Raw genomic sequence first — 15911 nt, 5'->3', positions numbered from 1 at the left:
TACAAATGCGGTCTCAAGGCAGTTTCTGGGTTGCAGCAAACTCCACATTGTCTCTTCTGGGACTTTATGGGGAAAAAAAAAAAAAAAAAGAATTGTTATCTCCCTTTTCCTGGAAGGGGTCCCCAGCCCCTGCTGCGCTGTGAGGCTCCTTCCAGCTCTGGGCATTTCAGGTCTCTCTCAGCTGGTCCTAGACTGCCTTATACAGGTTTGTCAGAAGAAGGATGCTCAGTGAAGGTGTTTTCTCATTCTCACAAATGAGGTTTTTTTCTTTTTAAAGAAATACTACTTAATAAAATATAGCAAAAAGTTAACAAACTAGGTATAATCATAATTCCTACAATATTTCTTACAAAGCCTGAACCATTCTATGATATATATACACAGAAAATCCTGTGACAGCCAAGGTCTTACTCTTAGAAGACTGTCGTCAATCATTTGCATCCTAAATAAAGTGTTTTATTTTTTTTAATTTTTGGTGGGCTAGAAAAAACATTTTTTTCCTACATTTCTAGATAAATATTTGCTTAAAGAAAAATTTCAGTAATATTGTATTTTGCCTTACAGAAGCAAATTAAATATTTAGCAAGATGCTTTCCTTAGAGTTTATTGACTTCAGTGATAACATCACTTTTAACAGCTTATTCACACATTTCTTCAGAAGGATATACTCAAAGAGAACCACAGTTTGAATTTGTGGACTTGGCAGTGTTAACAGTTGGACTCATTGATCTTACGGGTCTTTTCCAACCTAAAGGATTCTACGAATACAGTCCAAGGTGCATCAGCCATCACATCATTTAAACAATTCTGCCTTCACCACAGCAAAAGGATGGTTACTTAAAGTAACATAGATAGGAAAGTAAACCTTAAACTAAGTTGTGCCACTGGGAAGACAATATGAAAGACTGACATTGCTCATTTAAAATCAAGAGTTTGATTTCTGTAACGAGAATGCAGGTGTCACGCATCAAAAGGCTTCAGAACTAAAAGGCAATATAATTCTCATCTCCTGATCCTTCTAGTGAACAGAGTACAAAACTGTTACAAAAATCAAGTACTTTTATAAGAATTTATCATAGTGCTGCTCAAAAGAAAACCTCATAACATCTTACCTGTTGCTGTCTAGCTATGATGCATCTTTCTTTCGGACTATCATTTGCAAAAACTTCACAAATTATGCAAAGCAAAGAATGCTTACGAATGCTAGACATCTCAGTTGTAGATTCTAACAAAACAATCTGAGTATTTCAACGCTTCTTGAAATATATAAGAAACTAGAATTTTGAACTAGAAACTAAGAAACTAGAATAATTTTGGTTTAAGAGAGTGAAAGGACTATCCTAGGCAACGCAGGCGGACTGCTAAGTTCGTGGTGGCATTTTCTATGTTAAAAACAAGTATCAAAAAGACAGCAAAGGAAGGAAGTCTTAACTGGCAAAAAGCTATTGCAAATTTCCATTTACTTAAAATGATTAAGTTGTTCTGTCCAACTTTTTACTGAGCTGTATCTGCTAAGAAGAAAAGATTAGGATTGATTTTTCAACTGAGATTCAATGCTGTTCAGTTCCATTGTTTGTTTATTTTTTAATGGAAGGAACAAAGTGCAAAGAAATACCTTCCAGAAGTAAACAGAATAACAGACATTGATTTTATGTCTGTGGAGTATAATTGAGCATAATGATACCAAGACCTGGTTGAAAACTCCGAAACATGCTTTTATAAAGTAAAAATAGGACATTAGAAGCAGAGTTATGCAATTAATATAAAAATAAAAAAGGCATAAAATTTAACAAATTTGTACTCCAACAATCTGGACTTTTTGGTTTTGTTATTTTGTTAATTTAGGAGGGAGAAGAAAGAGTTATGTAGTGGTACATGCTTACCCTTTTCCATACTCTTCACTAAGCCTCTGTTGTTTGCAATTGTTTAATAAAAGATAGTGACATAGATGGAAATTTGAGCTTACCCACTACAGCCTGCTAATACATAAATACGCAATGCACTCAACCAGTTGAAGCGTATGACCATGATAATGATGTTCCTCAAGTCCATGTGTATTTTCTAGATGAAAAGTGGGTTCTTTCTGCCACCTCAACCATTATACAAAACTCAGGCAAAGATATTCTCCACTATTAAAAATTACTTTAAAACAATTGCAGTAATTATCTGTAACTTTGCATACCTCTTTCACTCTATTAGTAACTCAAGAAAGCTCAAGGATGTTGAAACTTCAAAATGCCCGCTGTAGAATTAACTGAACAATATACTCTGACAAGGCCAGATATATAGGAAAGGTTTCTTGTCCGAAAATGATTGACTGACATTTGCCCATCCACAAAACAAACCTGCACTGTGTGGCACCACAAACACATTCATTCATACCTTACGGTGAAACTCTGACACTTCTCCAGAGAACCAAACAGCTTTAACATATGAAAATACTCATGTGAAATATGAAATACATTTATTGCCTGTCGTCCAAAATCCCACACTTGAATCATTTGTCTGAATTATAGTACACAGGAACAAAATACAAAAAGAAAGCAATATACATTAAATAGATAAAAGAGAGAAACCTAGAGTAAAATAGGAAGCTCAAAGTTTTCCTTGAATGACTTATGAGTTGTTTTCGTTCCAAAGATTAAACTGTACATAATGATTTCCCTGAACGCATATCTAATTGTGAGAGGACTAGAAAAGCCAAATCCCATTAATTTCATTCAGCACAGGTTTTATCAAATCTCCAAGTAGTAACAATGCTTTATATCAATATCAGTAGTGCAATGACATTTATAAGATAGTTGTGTGTTTGTAAAAAGTTGCATTGATTTAAGGTTTACTAAGTATAATAGTTATATGATATGCTGACATTTATCTGAGCAACTGAAATATGTTTTTGACGGTATTTTTCTACTGGTCTCAGGAGGAAAGAAGTATCTTGTTCCAAACAACACCATAATGAAGAGCTTAAAGCTTTAGTGCTCAGTTGAGCGTCAATACAAATTAAGGTTGTAAACTTGACATTTTCTGCTGCTTGCAGGGGCTGATATACTTCCTGACATCTCCAAGAATTCTTAGTAAATTAAAATTATATAAAATGCTCAGGATTATATCACTGAGTCACTATATTTCTTTTATAATGCTATTATGAATTAAAGGATAGCCTAGTGAAATAACTTCATTAGTTGATATAACCATGCAAAGGCAGGAATAAAAAGCGAGTTCTAAACAAGCTACAAAACAGATGTTGTTATATTGGTTATCAAGAAGTCTGGAAGTCAGAAGATTAAATATTTTTATCAGACTAAGAGGCTTACAGGCTTGAATGGCTGAAAAATCTCAAGCTTAATAAAATTCTAAAACATTCATGCCTAAAAGTCTAAGCTGACTGTCATCTGCAGCTATGTCAACGTGGTACGGTTGATGGGAACACAAGCACGGAAGAAGCCTAATGATCAGCTGGCTGGACAATCCACCTTGGACCTTAACAGCCATGAAGAACTTGGTTTTAGATATGGCAGTCCCATGACATGAGTGGAATAAGTCAAAATCAGGCACATTATTCACCTTATCATTCTTTTTTTTTGGCTGTAACTCTAGGCCCTGTCAAGGAGGTGTCCAGGGCCAACTTCTTGATCTGATATCACTATTTGACATTGTTACAAAGAATAGTGTCATATTGCCATGTTACATTATCCTGACCTGGATACGCATGGCAACAACTATGTCTATCTCATCCATATAACACATAAATATATGCTTGGACCTACATTAAGAAATGGCATAAACCAAATCTTTCTCTTGATTCAAATCTGCCTAAATATTACCTCAGACCACAAGATGCTGGGCAAATTTGCACATGAGTAATCTTCACTTGTGGTCAAAACACAATTGAAATGCAGCCCAAGAGAAAAGTAATTTAAAAAAAAATTGCATGATTTAAGAATCACTTTAATGAAAAATTATTTACCTATTATATATAAAAATAGTCCCTACTTTAGCCCATGACCAGCTTCCTTGTAAAAATACAGTCTTAATGAGTCATTGGTAGAAATATACTTTTTCCTGTCGGTGTTACAAGATTAAACTGTGTCCTCAAAATGGTGGTATGCTGATATTAACAATGGTTTCATCTTCAGGATTACACTTTACACACACTACCTCTACTACACATTATGTTGTTCTTTATATATACAGTAATATTAAAAAAAAAATCAAATTTCAGAGTCATTGTATTTGCAAGACTGCAATTTGAGTTACAGCTCAGAAAAATTTCTTTCAATAAACAGTTTACTCACTTAAAATAAGTATTTTTGGTCAACCTAAATCAATTTAACCAGAAGGCTCAGAAGATACCAGGCCTTGCTCTAATGCATATTAAAAACATGTTCAGACTGAAGCAACTTCAGCAAGAGAAACTGGCAACAACTTTCAACAAGATTACCATTTTGCATGGTTATCTTAGTCTCCCAGGAGATGACACATGAGGATTTCAGAAATGTGAGATATGGAGAAATACACTGGAGTCTTTCATAACCTTACTAAATACGCAGGTAAAACAAAACAAAACAATAATATTAGAGAAATAATGGGAAATAATGGGAACTTACAGCTCAGTCTTTTAATTCCTTTACTTTCTAACCATGTCTATCACTGGAATTCTGAAAACTGCCTTAACAACAGCATAAATCTGTTGGGTTTTACTCTGAATAAATTTCCTTCTCATTTTTTTATCATGAGGTTTTTTTGTCATGAAATCTCAGCTGTGAAATACATAGTGTCACTAATTTCTCTATGTCTATAGCAGAAGACAACATCCATTTTAGCGACACTAACTATGTATAATAGCATATTTTGTTTTCTTTCTCTTAACGAAAATTCATGGAGTGACACCTGGTCATGCTGGCTTCAGTAAGGAAAATTGTCATAGATTACAATGGAAAGAGGATTTCAGTGTAGATCCTTTGATAAACTTAAGTGTGATATTACAATATATCTCTTTCTTCAAGGACAGAACAATTTTAATTTCTGGCCTTTTCGCACAAACTGTAGATGCTTTCAGAGAATTCTTTCAGAAATGCATTGAACCATTCTGTTAAGATGTCTGGGGATCTATAACAGAGGATGAAGGACTTTCAGATACAGTCTATACAATAGCCTTTTAAGAAAAATAACATCAGGTGCAGATTATTCTTCAGCATTTTAAATTGTTTAATATGAGTTAATAGCTTTCTGGTTGTGCAAAAACTATAATGTTCTAATACTGTTTAGAAAGTTTAATATCAAAGTTAAGGTTGTCTGTGGCATTTTGCCTTTTACTTATTAATAATGTACCTACATATAGGTAATGTTTAAATTATTATTTCTTTATAATACATGATATATGATGATTACTTACAGGAACAATATCATAACACAGTAGCTGTTTATCAGCTTCGTCAAGCTAATCTCAACATTACTTTTAACATCTGTGTTTCCATAGCTCACCTTCCATTGCATACAATGATACAGGTACAGTGCTATTCCTCTATAATCAAAACTAATTACTAGTAACTATTTCTTGGGGACCTATGTCTGAAATCTTTCTTGTGGATCCAGCTATTGGAGACTGCACATTTTTCTTCTTCAGATTGCATTATACGGTCCAAAAAGCCTGTCTGATAAGGCAGACTACAGAACTTAGTCTTAAAATAATATCAACTGTATTGAAAATCAAGAAAAAAAAAGTGAGTACTAGGAATGCAGGCAGCATATTGTTAGTAGCACTACATATTTCTGACATTAAGATGAGCCAAGGTGAGCCAAATGAGACATAAGATTATGGAAAGAATTGTTCTTCCTTTAATCTCTTAAGCAAACTGTAAACAGGATTAAATTTACTACTCGTATACAAAATCTGTGATACTTGTCAATTAATTTACAGCCATCATTTCATGCAATTTTTAGGTGGACATACTATTGTAGGATTGGTGAATTGCATCATCAAACTGCTTCTCCATTTCATAATTAAAGTGAGACAAAGCTCAGCTAAAGTAACAATTTTCTATAAACTATGAGTTTATGAACTTTATAAACTATGATGCTTTATAAATATTAATATAAAAATTGATTTTATTGTAATAGATACAAAGGCCAGTTGGTCATTTGTAAAATATTGCCCAAGAGGGTGAACAGTCATTTTCTAATTTTGAACTAATCTCATACTTTTTAGTAAAAAACATTAAAATAAGGATGCTCTGTACTGTGTCTCTGTAGACCACGAATAAGCCATCAAAACCTGCAGTTTGCTTTCTTTTTAGTTAGCTGCAATCGCAGAGACAATGTCTTTGAGGTCACATGTCACAATCCATTAACTTTCTCATGATTATAATGAGATTCTATTTTTGGACAGGTTCTTTGACTGTTAAACAAAGGGGAAGCCGAATCATTGAAGTATCTCGTGACAGAACAAGATTTTACACTTGGCCTAAAGCAGGAGATACGTTGAGAGCACAGATGGATAAAAGTTTCGTCAACAGTAAAAGAAGATGAGAAAATTCTAATAAAAGTAATGAGAGGACTGGAGTAAAACAGAGAAATAAAAATTATAATTCACCTTCATATTACAGACATTTACTACACTTTTGCGATTGTAAATATTTCACATTTTATAATCCTGCAATTAATCTCCAAAACTACAAAAACACAGAGTGACTCACAATTGGTTGTAAAACAAGACTGAAAGCCAGAATCTAACCATCAAATGATAACGATATGCTTCATAACAGAGATGCCACTGCTACTGCAAAATTCACAATTCAGGTGTTTTCAGAAAGTCCCCAGAAGTAAGAGGTTGAACTCCATAAATGAAATAAGTTTTCTTTGATAAGTTAGACAAATTCAGAGATGAAAAAAGATACCTTTAGATTAAAAACACCAGAAAGATAAATGATAGCAGAAAAATAACTCAGCAGATAGATTTAAAATTTTGAACTTTTCATAGAGGTACAATGAGATAAAGTTCATAATTTTGGATTGAGGAAAAAATGTAAAATGTCAGATACATAACTTGTGCCAATACTCTCTTTCCGCTATGTACTCTCTATTTCCACTGTATGTAATTCACAGATGGACTCTATAAAGAAAATACATTGTCTTAATAAACACGGTCCCTAGAAATGACACAAGTGAAAAAGATGAAACTGTGAAAGAAGGGATGAGAATGGGTGGGATTAACTTAAAGAATATGTTATTGCCCTCAGGCAACACAGCACACTCGAGCTGTGTAACTATATAAACTGTCTTAAGATACCTTAATGTCTTAGCCAGAGTAATGCTATGGGCCTGGATCTGCTTTCATACTCACAGTTCTGTAACATTGCACTTAAACAACTGTGATAGTATTTCAACAGCCTCTGTGATGGCACTTCTTTTGTCTTGTTGTTCTTATATTGTTATTCTCATGGCCATGGACCTGCAAATCCCTTTAGTGTTGCTGTGATGGATTCTCATGGGAAGCCACTGCCATCATGAGAATCACCCCTTCTTTCTCCCTCTGTCCTTCTTGTTTTGTAGATTTAAGTTCACATTAGAGAAAACCAAAACAAGGTGCATACAAAAGCAGATAATAGTGATTTAAATCATGAATAAATGTTACCCAACAATTTATGCGCACAGAAACTTAACAACCCATGAATGTACAACACTTGACCTAGTATGAATGCTCCAATCAGCACCATGAGTGGGAATAACCAACTGTGAGTTTGAGTGTGTCCCAAAGAAAAGTATATAGTACAAGGGAAAATAATGGTGAAAATGTAATCCTAATCACCATCATCATTACTATTGTGCTTCAATGTAGACATGACCTGTAGAAAGACAGTGGTGTGGAGAACTAACACTGGGTTTTCTGGCTGACCACTGGGAAGCATTTTCCCTTGTTCCTTTCATCATTAGAGTTCACAATATGCCATCACCCAGAGACAGCACTTACAAAAACCTGCACAGGCGAGCCTGTTTTAAGGGCTTTCATGCAATAAATGTGTAGTTTACTAAACTTGAAGCTAACATCTACATAAGTTTTCACTCTTTATTTTGGTGTTGAAACAGGAAGATATCTACAGGTGAAATGGAACACTTAGGGTGCTTCAGTTATGGAAAATGTTTAGGGAGAATTCCCACTTTTCTAATTAAGTTACTTTGAGTTACTGAACAGTGGAACAGTCTCTCAATGTTTTGCAGCATATTTTGTACAAAAGTAATTTTGACAAAATTACTATCAAATCATTTTCAGCATATGTGGCCATAAATATTGAAAGTAGTATTAACTGGTTTTGTCCTTGTCCTGAAGGTGAACTAATTAATATGGAAATTAACAAAAAGTGATACCATATGTTAATAAGCAATAGTTCTTTATAGCTGCAGGTCTATGCAACCCATTAAAATGGAATATATCAGTACCTGCATACACACTAACAGGTATCAGGTATTTTTTATAAGAATGAATCAACCTCAGAAAGTATCAAACTGAAGCTCACAATCAAGAAAAATTAAAGATGCGTATGCCAAGGTTCTCATCTGTTTGACACAGAAACAACACAAACAAAGCAAGGGTAATTTAGATAATTTGGGGGGGGTTAAATTTCCGTAATCATCTTAATTTTCACAATCAAATACAATATATCTGTTCCACTGTTTTTGTTACATAGCAATTTTGACTAAAGTCTGTGAAAACTAACCATAATTTTCAAATAATATTCAATGTAAGCAATTAGACATGTTATCAGAATGTAACATTTAAAATTTTCCAAATATGAAAGAAATTTGTAGTTCTGACAGAAAGAAATCTGAAAGAAATTTTACCTTCAAGCAAAGAGCACTAGAACAAGAGCTTTTCTTTTAACTTCAGATTCTTTTTAGTTATTTTGTGGTATTTGCAATTCTATATCTCTATTAACCATTAATAAACAATATCAAAACTCTAAATTTGTGAAAGGGCTAAACGTTTATTTGAAATAAATTTGTTGGGATATAAGGAAAGACTTTGCCACAGGAGTTTAAAACAATTTAGTTTCGTACCTTGATAAACAGCTTTGAATCCTGGTGAGCCAATGCTGTCATCAGACTGTAAATGAAGCCACATCTGGTTGCTCATGCTTACAATAAGGTCAGGAACACTAGATCCAGTGAGCCTGTATGTTGGATAAATTGCAAAGTCATTTGCATAGGCATGAATTGCTGCTACTACTGCTACTAGAAAACACAAACTTTTAAGCTATTAACGTAATATTTGGGCCTATTTACAATATGTTACCCTAATGTTCTGATCAGCTGTTTTATGATAAAATTAACTATTCTGTATGGATTAGAACAATGTGAAATCTTAGGAAAGAAAAAAACCCAACATTTTAAATGACTGCATTCAAATTAACACTGATTAAACACTACAAAAAGCTTATATTAAGTAATTAGCTATTAGAGATGTGAGGGACTAGATGAGTTAAATAGCTTTCAATTCCTTAGTATTGATTTTTTTGCCATGCTTTTTGAAAGTTAAGGAGGCTGGTTTGCACACCTTACAGCACGTGTCCAGAACTTACTCCATTCAAATAACTCACAATGATCTCTTAAATTTAAGCAGAAACTGCTATTTTTCGTACAATAACATGTGATAACTGTGTATAGGTATGTACATTTCAATACAACACACAGAAGACAAACTGGTGAACCCCACCATAAAACCTTAGAGGCTTCTCAGTAATTTCCTTTTTACATCTATGATTCTGGTATCTTAATGCAAAAAGATGTGTGTCAAAAAAATAAGTAAGAAAAAATATCTTTGTATATTACTTCTTAACTATTTTCATACTCATAATGAAAAATGTCCACTATGTAATCAGGTTCCTGTACTGTATCTGAACAAATGTTCAGATCTTTGTGATAGCTTTGCAGTCCTTCAAAAGGTTGTGGGAAGAGTCACGCATAAAATGTGGCTGCAGAATATCTCTGTCTAAGCTGGTATCAGATATGAAAACAAAATACATCACTAGAAGAGGACGTCTGCCTTGAACTCCACATAGAGCTCCATGTATCAGAAGCTTTGGGGATGGAAGATACAGGTACTGCATTAACTATAGTTGATGTAAGGAAATAGTAATGACTTTTTCATTTATGTAAAATGTGTTTTGCTCACATGGGTCACATACTGGATTCTCTGTCTTTCTTCCAACTCTCAGCCTTAACTATGATAAAAAAATATATGTGAGATAAATAAAATAAATACCATACCAAAAATAAATACCATGCCAAACTGAGACAAGGTGCCCCAGAAACAGAATTTCTCAAGCAAGAAGATTGTTTGCAAGTTCAGAAACAGAGACCTGGAGACCAGACATTCAGACAGACTGGCTGGGGCTAAACTTATTTCATGTGGAGACGCACAATCCTAGATTATATCTATATGAAAGAAGTTTAAAATGTTGAGGCAATTGATGCAAAAGATGAAGTTATGAAAGTCAACCTCAAGCCAAGGTTTTCAGCACTCTAAACAGACTCTCAGGTCAGAAAAGAGAACTGAGAGAATTTTTGCACCTGTTTTGCTCTCTCATCTTTGTTATCCAAATGAAATCAGAGCCAGGCTTTTAAGAATGGTGGCCAGGGGTAGAAATGCTGTTTACTTCTATATAGTTTAGGACACATCAACAGCACAAAATGGTCTCAATAAATACTCGAATTCAAAATGTTGATGGCACAAGCATGGCACCAAACTGAGTATGATCATAAAAATAGTAATAAATTCCTATTAAAAATACAGGAAGTATGTGATTAAAGAGTTCTATGCTGAATCCCTAAAATATTTTACTACCTTTTTAAACAAATGGATAAGAAAAAGACCATCTTCTGTTTTGTAATGAATTAAAGAATGATACCTGAAGGCTGAGGTCTGAATCTTAGACTTGAAATGTAATTTTCAGGGGTGTGAAATAAATTTTAAAGTGTATGACAACTATGTTTTCATTATGTTTTTTTCCCCCCCTCTTACAACTTCAAAGAAAAATTTCAGTGTCCACTTTCCATCTATGTATTCAAATACCTTTGCTCCAATATCTATTTCCTACAAATGTTAACTACTCAATCTTTAATTTGAAAAGAAAGCAATCCTTTAAATTGAGGACATTCCACATAAACGTGAACACTTAGAGTTCTTTCTGCATTTTCTTTTATTTTCTTGTTATTTTACTGTGCAGAATATTTTAAATATATGTGTTTTGTATGCATTAGAACAATAAAGTAAGCCGAATGAAGCACAGCATTCAAAAGTAAATAAATCTGTTTTTGTGACATTAAACTACTGTATAAAACAAAAATTTCTTTTAAAAGTCAATCATAAATACTGATTGAGCTCTCAATAGGTGAACATATTTTCCTTCTTTGAGATAAATCCCTTTTCATTGTTTGTCCAGGTTTACTTATTCTTTTAAAGAAACAGTTTTACAGTATTGTTCTATCTTTCAAAGATGACAAGTCACTATGCTACTTGTGTGCTTATTTGCAACCATATTGCATACTAAAGCTCTGACAGTTTGACTGTTAAATCTGTGATAAGAAGTAAGTGTCACTAAAGAATCCTAATGTTACTTGGCTTTGTATTTTTCTTTTTACACTACTAACTTCAACTACCTGGTTAATGACAGGAGAAAGACTTCAACATAGTATTAAAAACAGACAAACAAACAAAAAACCAAAACCTACTTTCTCTCCTAAATTTTGCAACTTTTAAAAAATTCAGAAAGAAGAATTTTTTAAATAATGAGAAATAAAGTAAGTTACCAAGAAGTCAGATTCAATAATGTTTGAGATACATATAAAAAGGCAGCCTGTTTTTTCCCCAGTTCTGGAAGGGTAGGTTGTTTCCCAACACCCCCGTAAGTTTCCTAACTGTGTGTGGATAGAAGAAAAGGATGAGGATTTACTAAAAAAGCATTTCTCTGTCATGGACGGTTGTCTTTGTACTGAAATACCTGACATAAGCAGCTGGTGTTGACCTGATAATTTACGAATTCTTCTTTGTATCAGGGAAAAAAAAATATGCAAGTTTTGTTGTACTGAAATACCTGACATAAGCAGCTGGGGTTGACCTGATAATTTGCGAATTCTTCTTTGTATCAGGGGAAAAAAATATGCAAGTTTTCTATACAAGAAAAGTTAAAAGATTCATGCTTTAAGGGAATAATTTCAAAAAAAAAAGAAATTAAATGTAACTGCTGCAAGAAAAATATAAATAATAGCATTTGAAGGCAAAGCAGACTTTCTAAAGCAGCATGTTAGTTTAATTTACAAGAATTTGAGAACATAAGACAAGGCATTGCAGAAAATGTTCTGACTAGTAATCTTCACCTCACAGATTATTATTGTTGGTGAATTATTTTGTAAGGGTAGTCACTAGCTTCTAGCCAAATTCTGTTAAATATGAGAAATAACTGCAGTCAAAACTTCATCACCTGAACATATTTAGAATAATTTTCAGTAAGTTCTATTGCTGTATTTCCAGAGCTAATCATCTCAGCATCCGTATCCCATAAAATAATATTGCTAAGTTTTCAACAAGGCTTACAGATGAAGCAATTGTTAAAAATCATCAAATTGATGGGCATAGCCCCCATTAATTAAGCTGTTGATAGATTTTCTAAAAAGTGAGCTATACAATATTAATTCAGATTTGTAGTAAACTAAATCCCAATATATCCCTACTCAAAATGTGAACTACAGTCGTAGAAACACATTAAATTGATTTGCAATATTTTGCTCTTCATCAAAGCATAGTGTTTGTTGTACCACCTCAGTGTTATTTTACATGAACTTAAAAGACTTCTTCTAATTACTTTTCTACTTTCTTCCAAAAATTACATTGGAGCTGGATAATCTATACTTTATTTTTTTTCTCCTTTTTAAACATCAGTATCCCTTCCTATTCTCTTCTAGCTGTAATGTTACAGCTTTGAAGTTACACGGCTAATTGCTAATGGTGAGAGTTTGGATGCTGTAGAAAGCTTGTGCTAGGACTGATCATTTATATATCATGATTCTTGTCACTCCCTCAGTCTTCTTCCCATGAAGTATTTAAAGGTCTCCAGTTTATAGCCCTGCCATTAGCCAGTTTCCAATGTTCATTGGCTGGCTGGCTTCTAAACACCCTGGTGTAACTGAGCTCATTATAAAGTCTAAGTTTACAATAAAGCACCCAGAAGTAGCTACTATCTTGTGTGCTGTAGCAGCTGAGAGCTGGGAAATTTTGCATGAGGCTGAGACTTGTGTGTTCAGACGTGACAATTTTATACAGAGTGGAAAGGTTCATATCACAGAAATGAGATTTGGATTTAGAAATGTATTTATTTTTGCATATTTAGTTCAGACTAAAATGTAAAAGCTATGAAGCTTTAGAAAAGCGTGAGTTTCTACAGTGATATTTATAGAATTTCTGCAGAAATGCTGGCATTTACATTGCCAACAGAAAGTTGCTCAGCATAAGAAAAGCTATATTATTTTTTAAGACATCCTGAGAAATTATAAATTAAATCTAGCCAGGAAAGTCTTTGCTATAAGCTGCTTCATTCCCTTGAGAAGAATAAAAAAAACTGCAAAGCGCTGCTCAAACCTCATTAAATATAATAGAAGTTATTAAAACCAACTAATAGAAAATTTTGGTAAGACAATCACTTTGACATTTAGTTATGAGCTTTCTCATGGTAATGTAGTCTACAAATGGACCTAGTGTTTTATGAGCAAAGTTACTTTGCATCCACAGAAGACCTTTCTCAAAAGCAAGGTGCCTGTGATGCAGTTTAAATGCAATGTATTTCATAATAACCCAGCATTTCATAACTGCAAAAATGCTGCCACAATAGTAATCCAGATCCTTTACTAATTATTGTGACACTGGTTTCCTATTTGGGCCTTCCTGTATTTATACTGTATTTAAGTTATTAATCATTTACTTCATGATTTTCAGGATAATGCTAATGTGCAAAATGTTGCAATGCAAAAGGCAGATAAATTGAATTTCATAGACCTTGTTTTCATCAAAGATACAATTTACAGTAAAGACGGACTGGCAAACACTGCACTGTAATCCTAAGTGATAGGCTATAGAGTAATAAGGACAGTTGCAATTTTAGTCAAAAATCATACTGGAGGAAGGGCTAGAATAGTGCTGCACGTCTCTAGTGAGAACATTGTACTACTGCTAGAAATGCCAATGATCGATTCTGAAGTGGGTGTCTGCCCACAGAGATCTTCAAAATGTTATTAAAGTGAAAAATAGTTATAGGAGGTGATGTGCTTGTAAGGGATGACTTCTTAAAATACCAAAAATAGCAATTAATATGAGCTAAGACTATTTTAGATATTTTTTTTAAGGTGTTTTTTTTAGGTTGTCATGGAAAATAAACATGGAGTATACAGCTACAGGCTAAATCCCTTCAAATAGAAAAGCAAAAAAAAAGAAATTTGACAATTGCTTGATAACTGAAAAGGCAAACTTTGATATGCTACGCTCACAGTGTAGCAATAAGAATGAACAATTTTGGGGTACCAAATGTACTAAACTCAAAACCTTTTGGGATCCCTGCAAGCCAAAATATACCCCAGTACAAAAATGAGAAATTGCAAACCCTTCTGTCAGTCAAAATCAGTTAAATTAACATCCCCAGAAAGAGTGTTGCAATATTTAGTCAGTCTGCAAAATAAAAGAAAAAATAAAGATGACTGTTGAAATTCTTACTCCCACGTAAAGTCTTTTCTTGTTAACTTAAAGTCTAAGCTCCTAAAACAGTTGTGTTTTTGTTCTTATTTTCTTTTTCAGGTACTCGGAACATGGAATTCAATTTGCTCAGCAATAGCTAGTTGTTATTGCAAGACAAGAACCATGTACTTCATGCAAATGTACTATGTACTTTATATTTTATATCATAGTCCAGAAGGTAGCCATTAATAGATATTAGATAGATATAGCCATTAGATTCATAAGCAAATGAGCAAAATGAAGATATTGTCCTAAGACTTGTCCATCCGAAATTATTCTAATTAATTTAAAAAAAATTCTGTGGGTGTTAAGTGCACAAATGTTTATAATTATGTAAAATAAACGTTTCAATAATTTACATGTATGTAAAAACATCAAAATATAAAATTGTTTAGTGATTCTTTTTTATTATTGATTGAAAAAACAATTAAAATTATTGATTTAGTCATTGCTGATTTATTAACCCCATAATTTTGTTTTATGTTCTCTGATTAGGATTCATATGCTAACTTAACCCTCTAAAAGCTGCAACTGAAATACCTTGAGATCACAAGCTCCTATCCCAGAGGAAGGAAAATGCGCATACGTAACCAAAACGCGGTGGTTACGGTAGATGTGATTAATCAATCTGTACAGGATTCTATTCCTGCCACTAGTCCAGACAGTGTTAGAGACCTATATGCTAAGATTAGATATCTAGTTAAGAAGTTTCCTTAAAATTTATGTAGATCCTACACTTCCTACATTTATATTATATTAAATGGTGAAGTATGTTTAACTTTATTAACAGCGGCCTATGTCCTTTCATGAATATCTTGCTTACAAATCCAATTATAAGCATAAAAATTTTGAAATTAATACATGTTTTATTTATTTTACACAAATTGTATTTTCTGTTTGCTGAAATCTAAGCCTTTTTTTATTGCATTAATTACTTCTGAATACAATTTGGGTTGTACAGATAGTACTTGTTTCTTAAAAGAAATTTTTTTGCTTTTAAAAAAAAAATCTAATCAGTTCTCTGCAGTTTTTAGTTTCTGATATAAAAGCCTATAAAGATGCTACTAAAGGTCTGGAGTGAATTTTATAATGAACATTTTTTTTTGACTGTACTCAAATTTTAAGCTTACTT

General features: G+C 33.2%; 1 protein-coding gene across 2 annotated transcripts in view; it reads right to left on the bottom strand.

Moving 5' to 3' along the window:
- CSMD1 (CUB and Sushi multiple domains 1) overlaps positions 1-15911 on the bottom strand; it is a 1104383-nt gene that overhangs the window by 291140 nt on the left and 797332 nt on the right. For both annotated transcript variants that reach the window (XM_014948981.1, XM_014948982.1), the window contains exon 12: positions 9058-9170. In XM_014948981.1, coding sequence (XP_014804467.1) covers positions 9058-9170 — 113 coding nt within the window. The remainder of the gene's footprint in view (positions 1-9057; positions 9171-15911) is intronic.

Source organism: Calidris pugnax, unplaced genomic scaffold (assembly GCF_001431845.1).
Source record: "Calidris pugnax isolate Ruff unplaced genomic scaffold, ASM143184v1 scaffold141, whole genome shotgun sequence".
Classification (NCBI taxonomy): domain Eukaryota; kingdom Metazoa; phylum Chordata; class Aves; order Charadriiformes; family Scolopacidae; genus Calidris; species Calidris pugnax.
The sequence above is the reverse complement of the archived record's forward strand: the minus strand, read 5'-3'. Positions and strand labels throughout refer to the sequence as shown.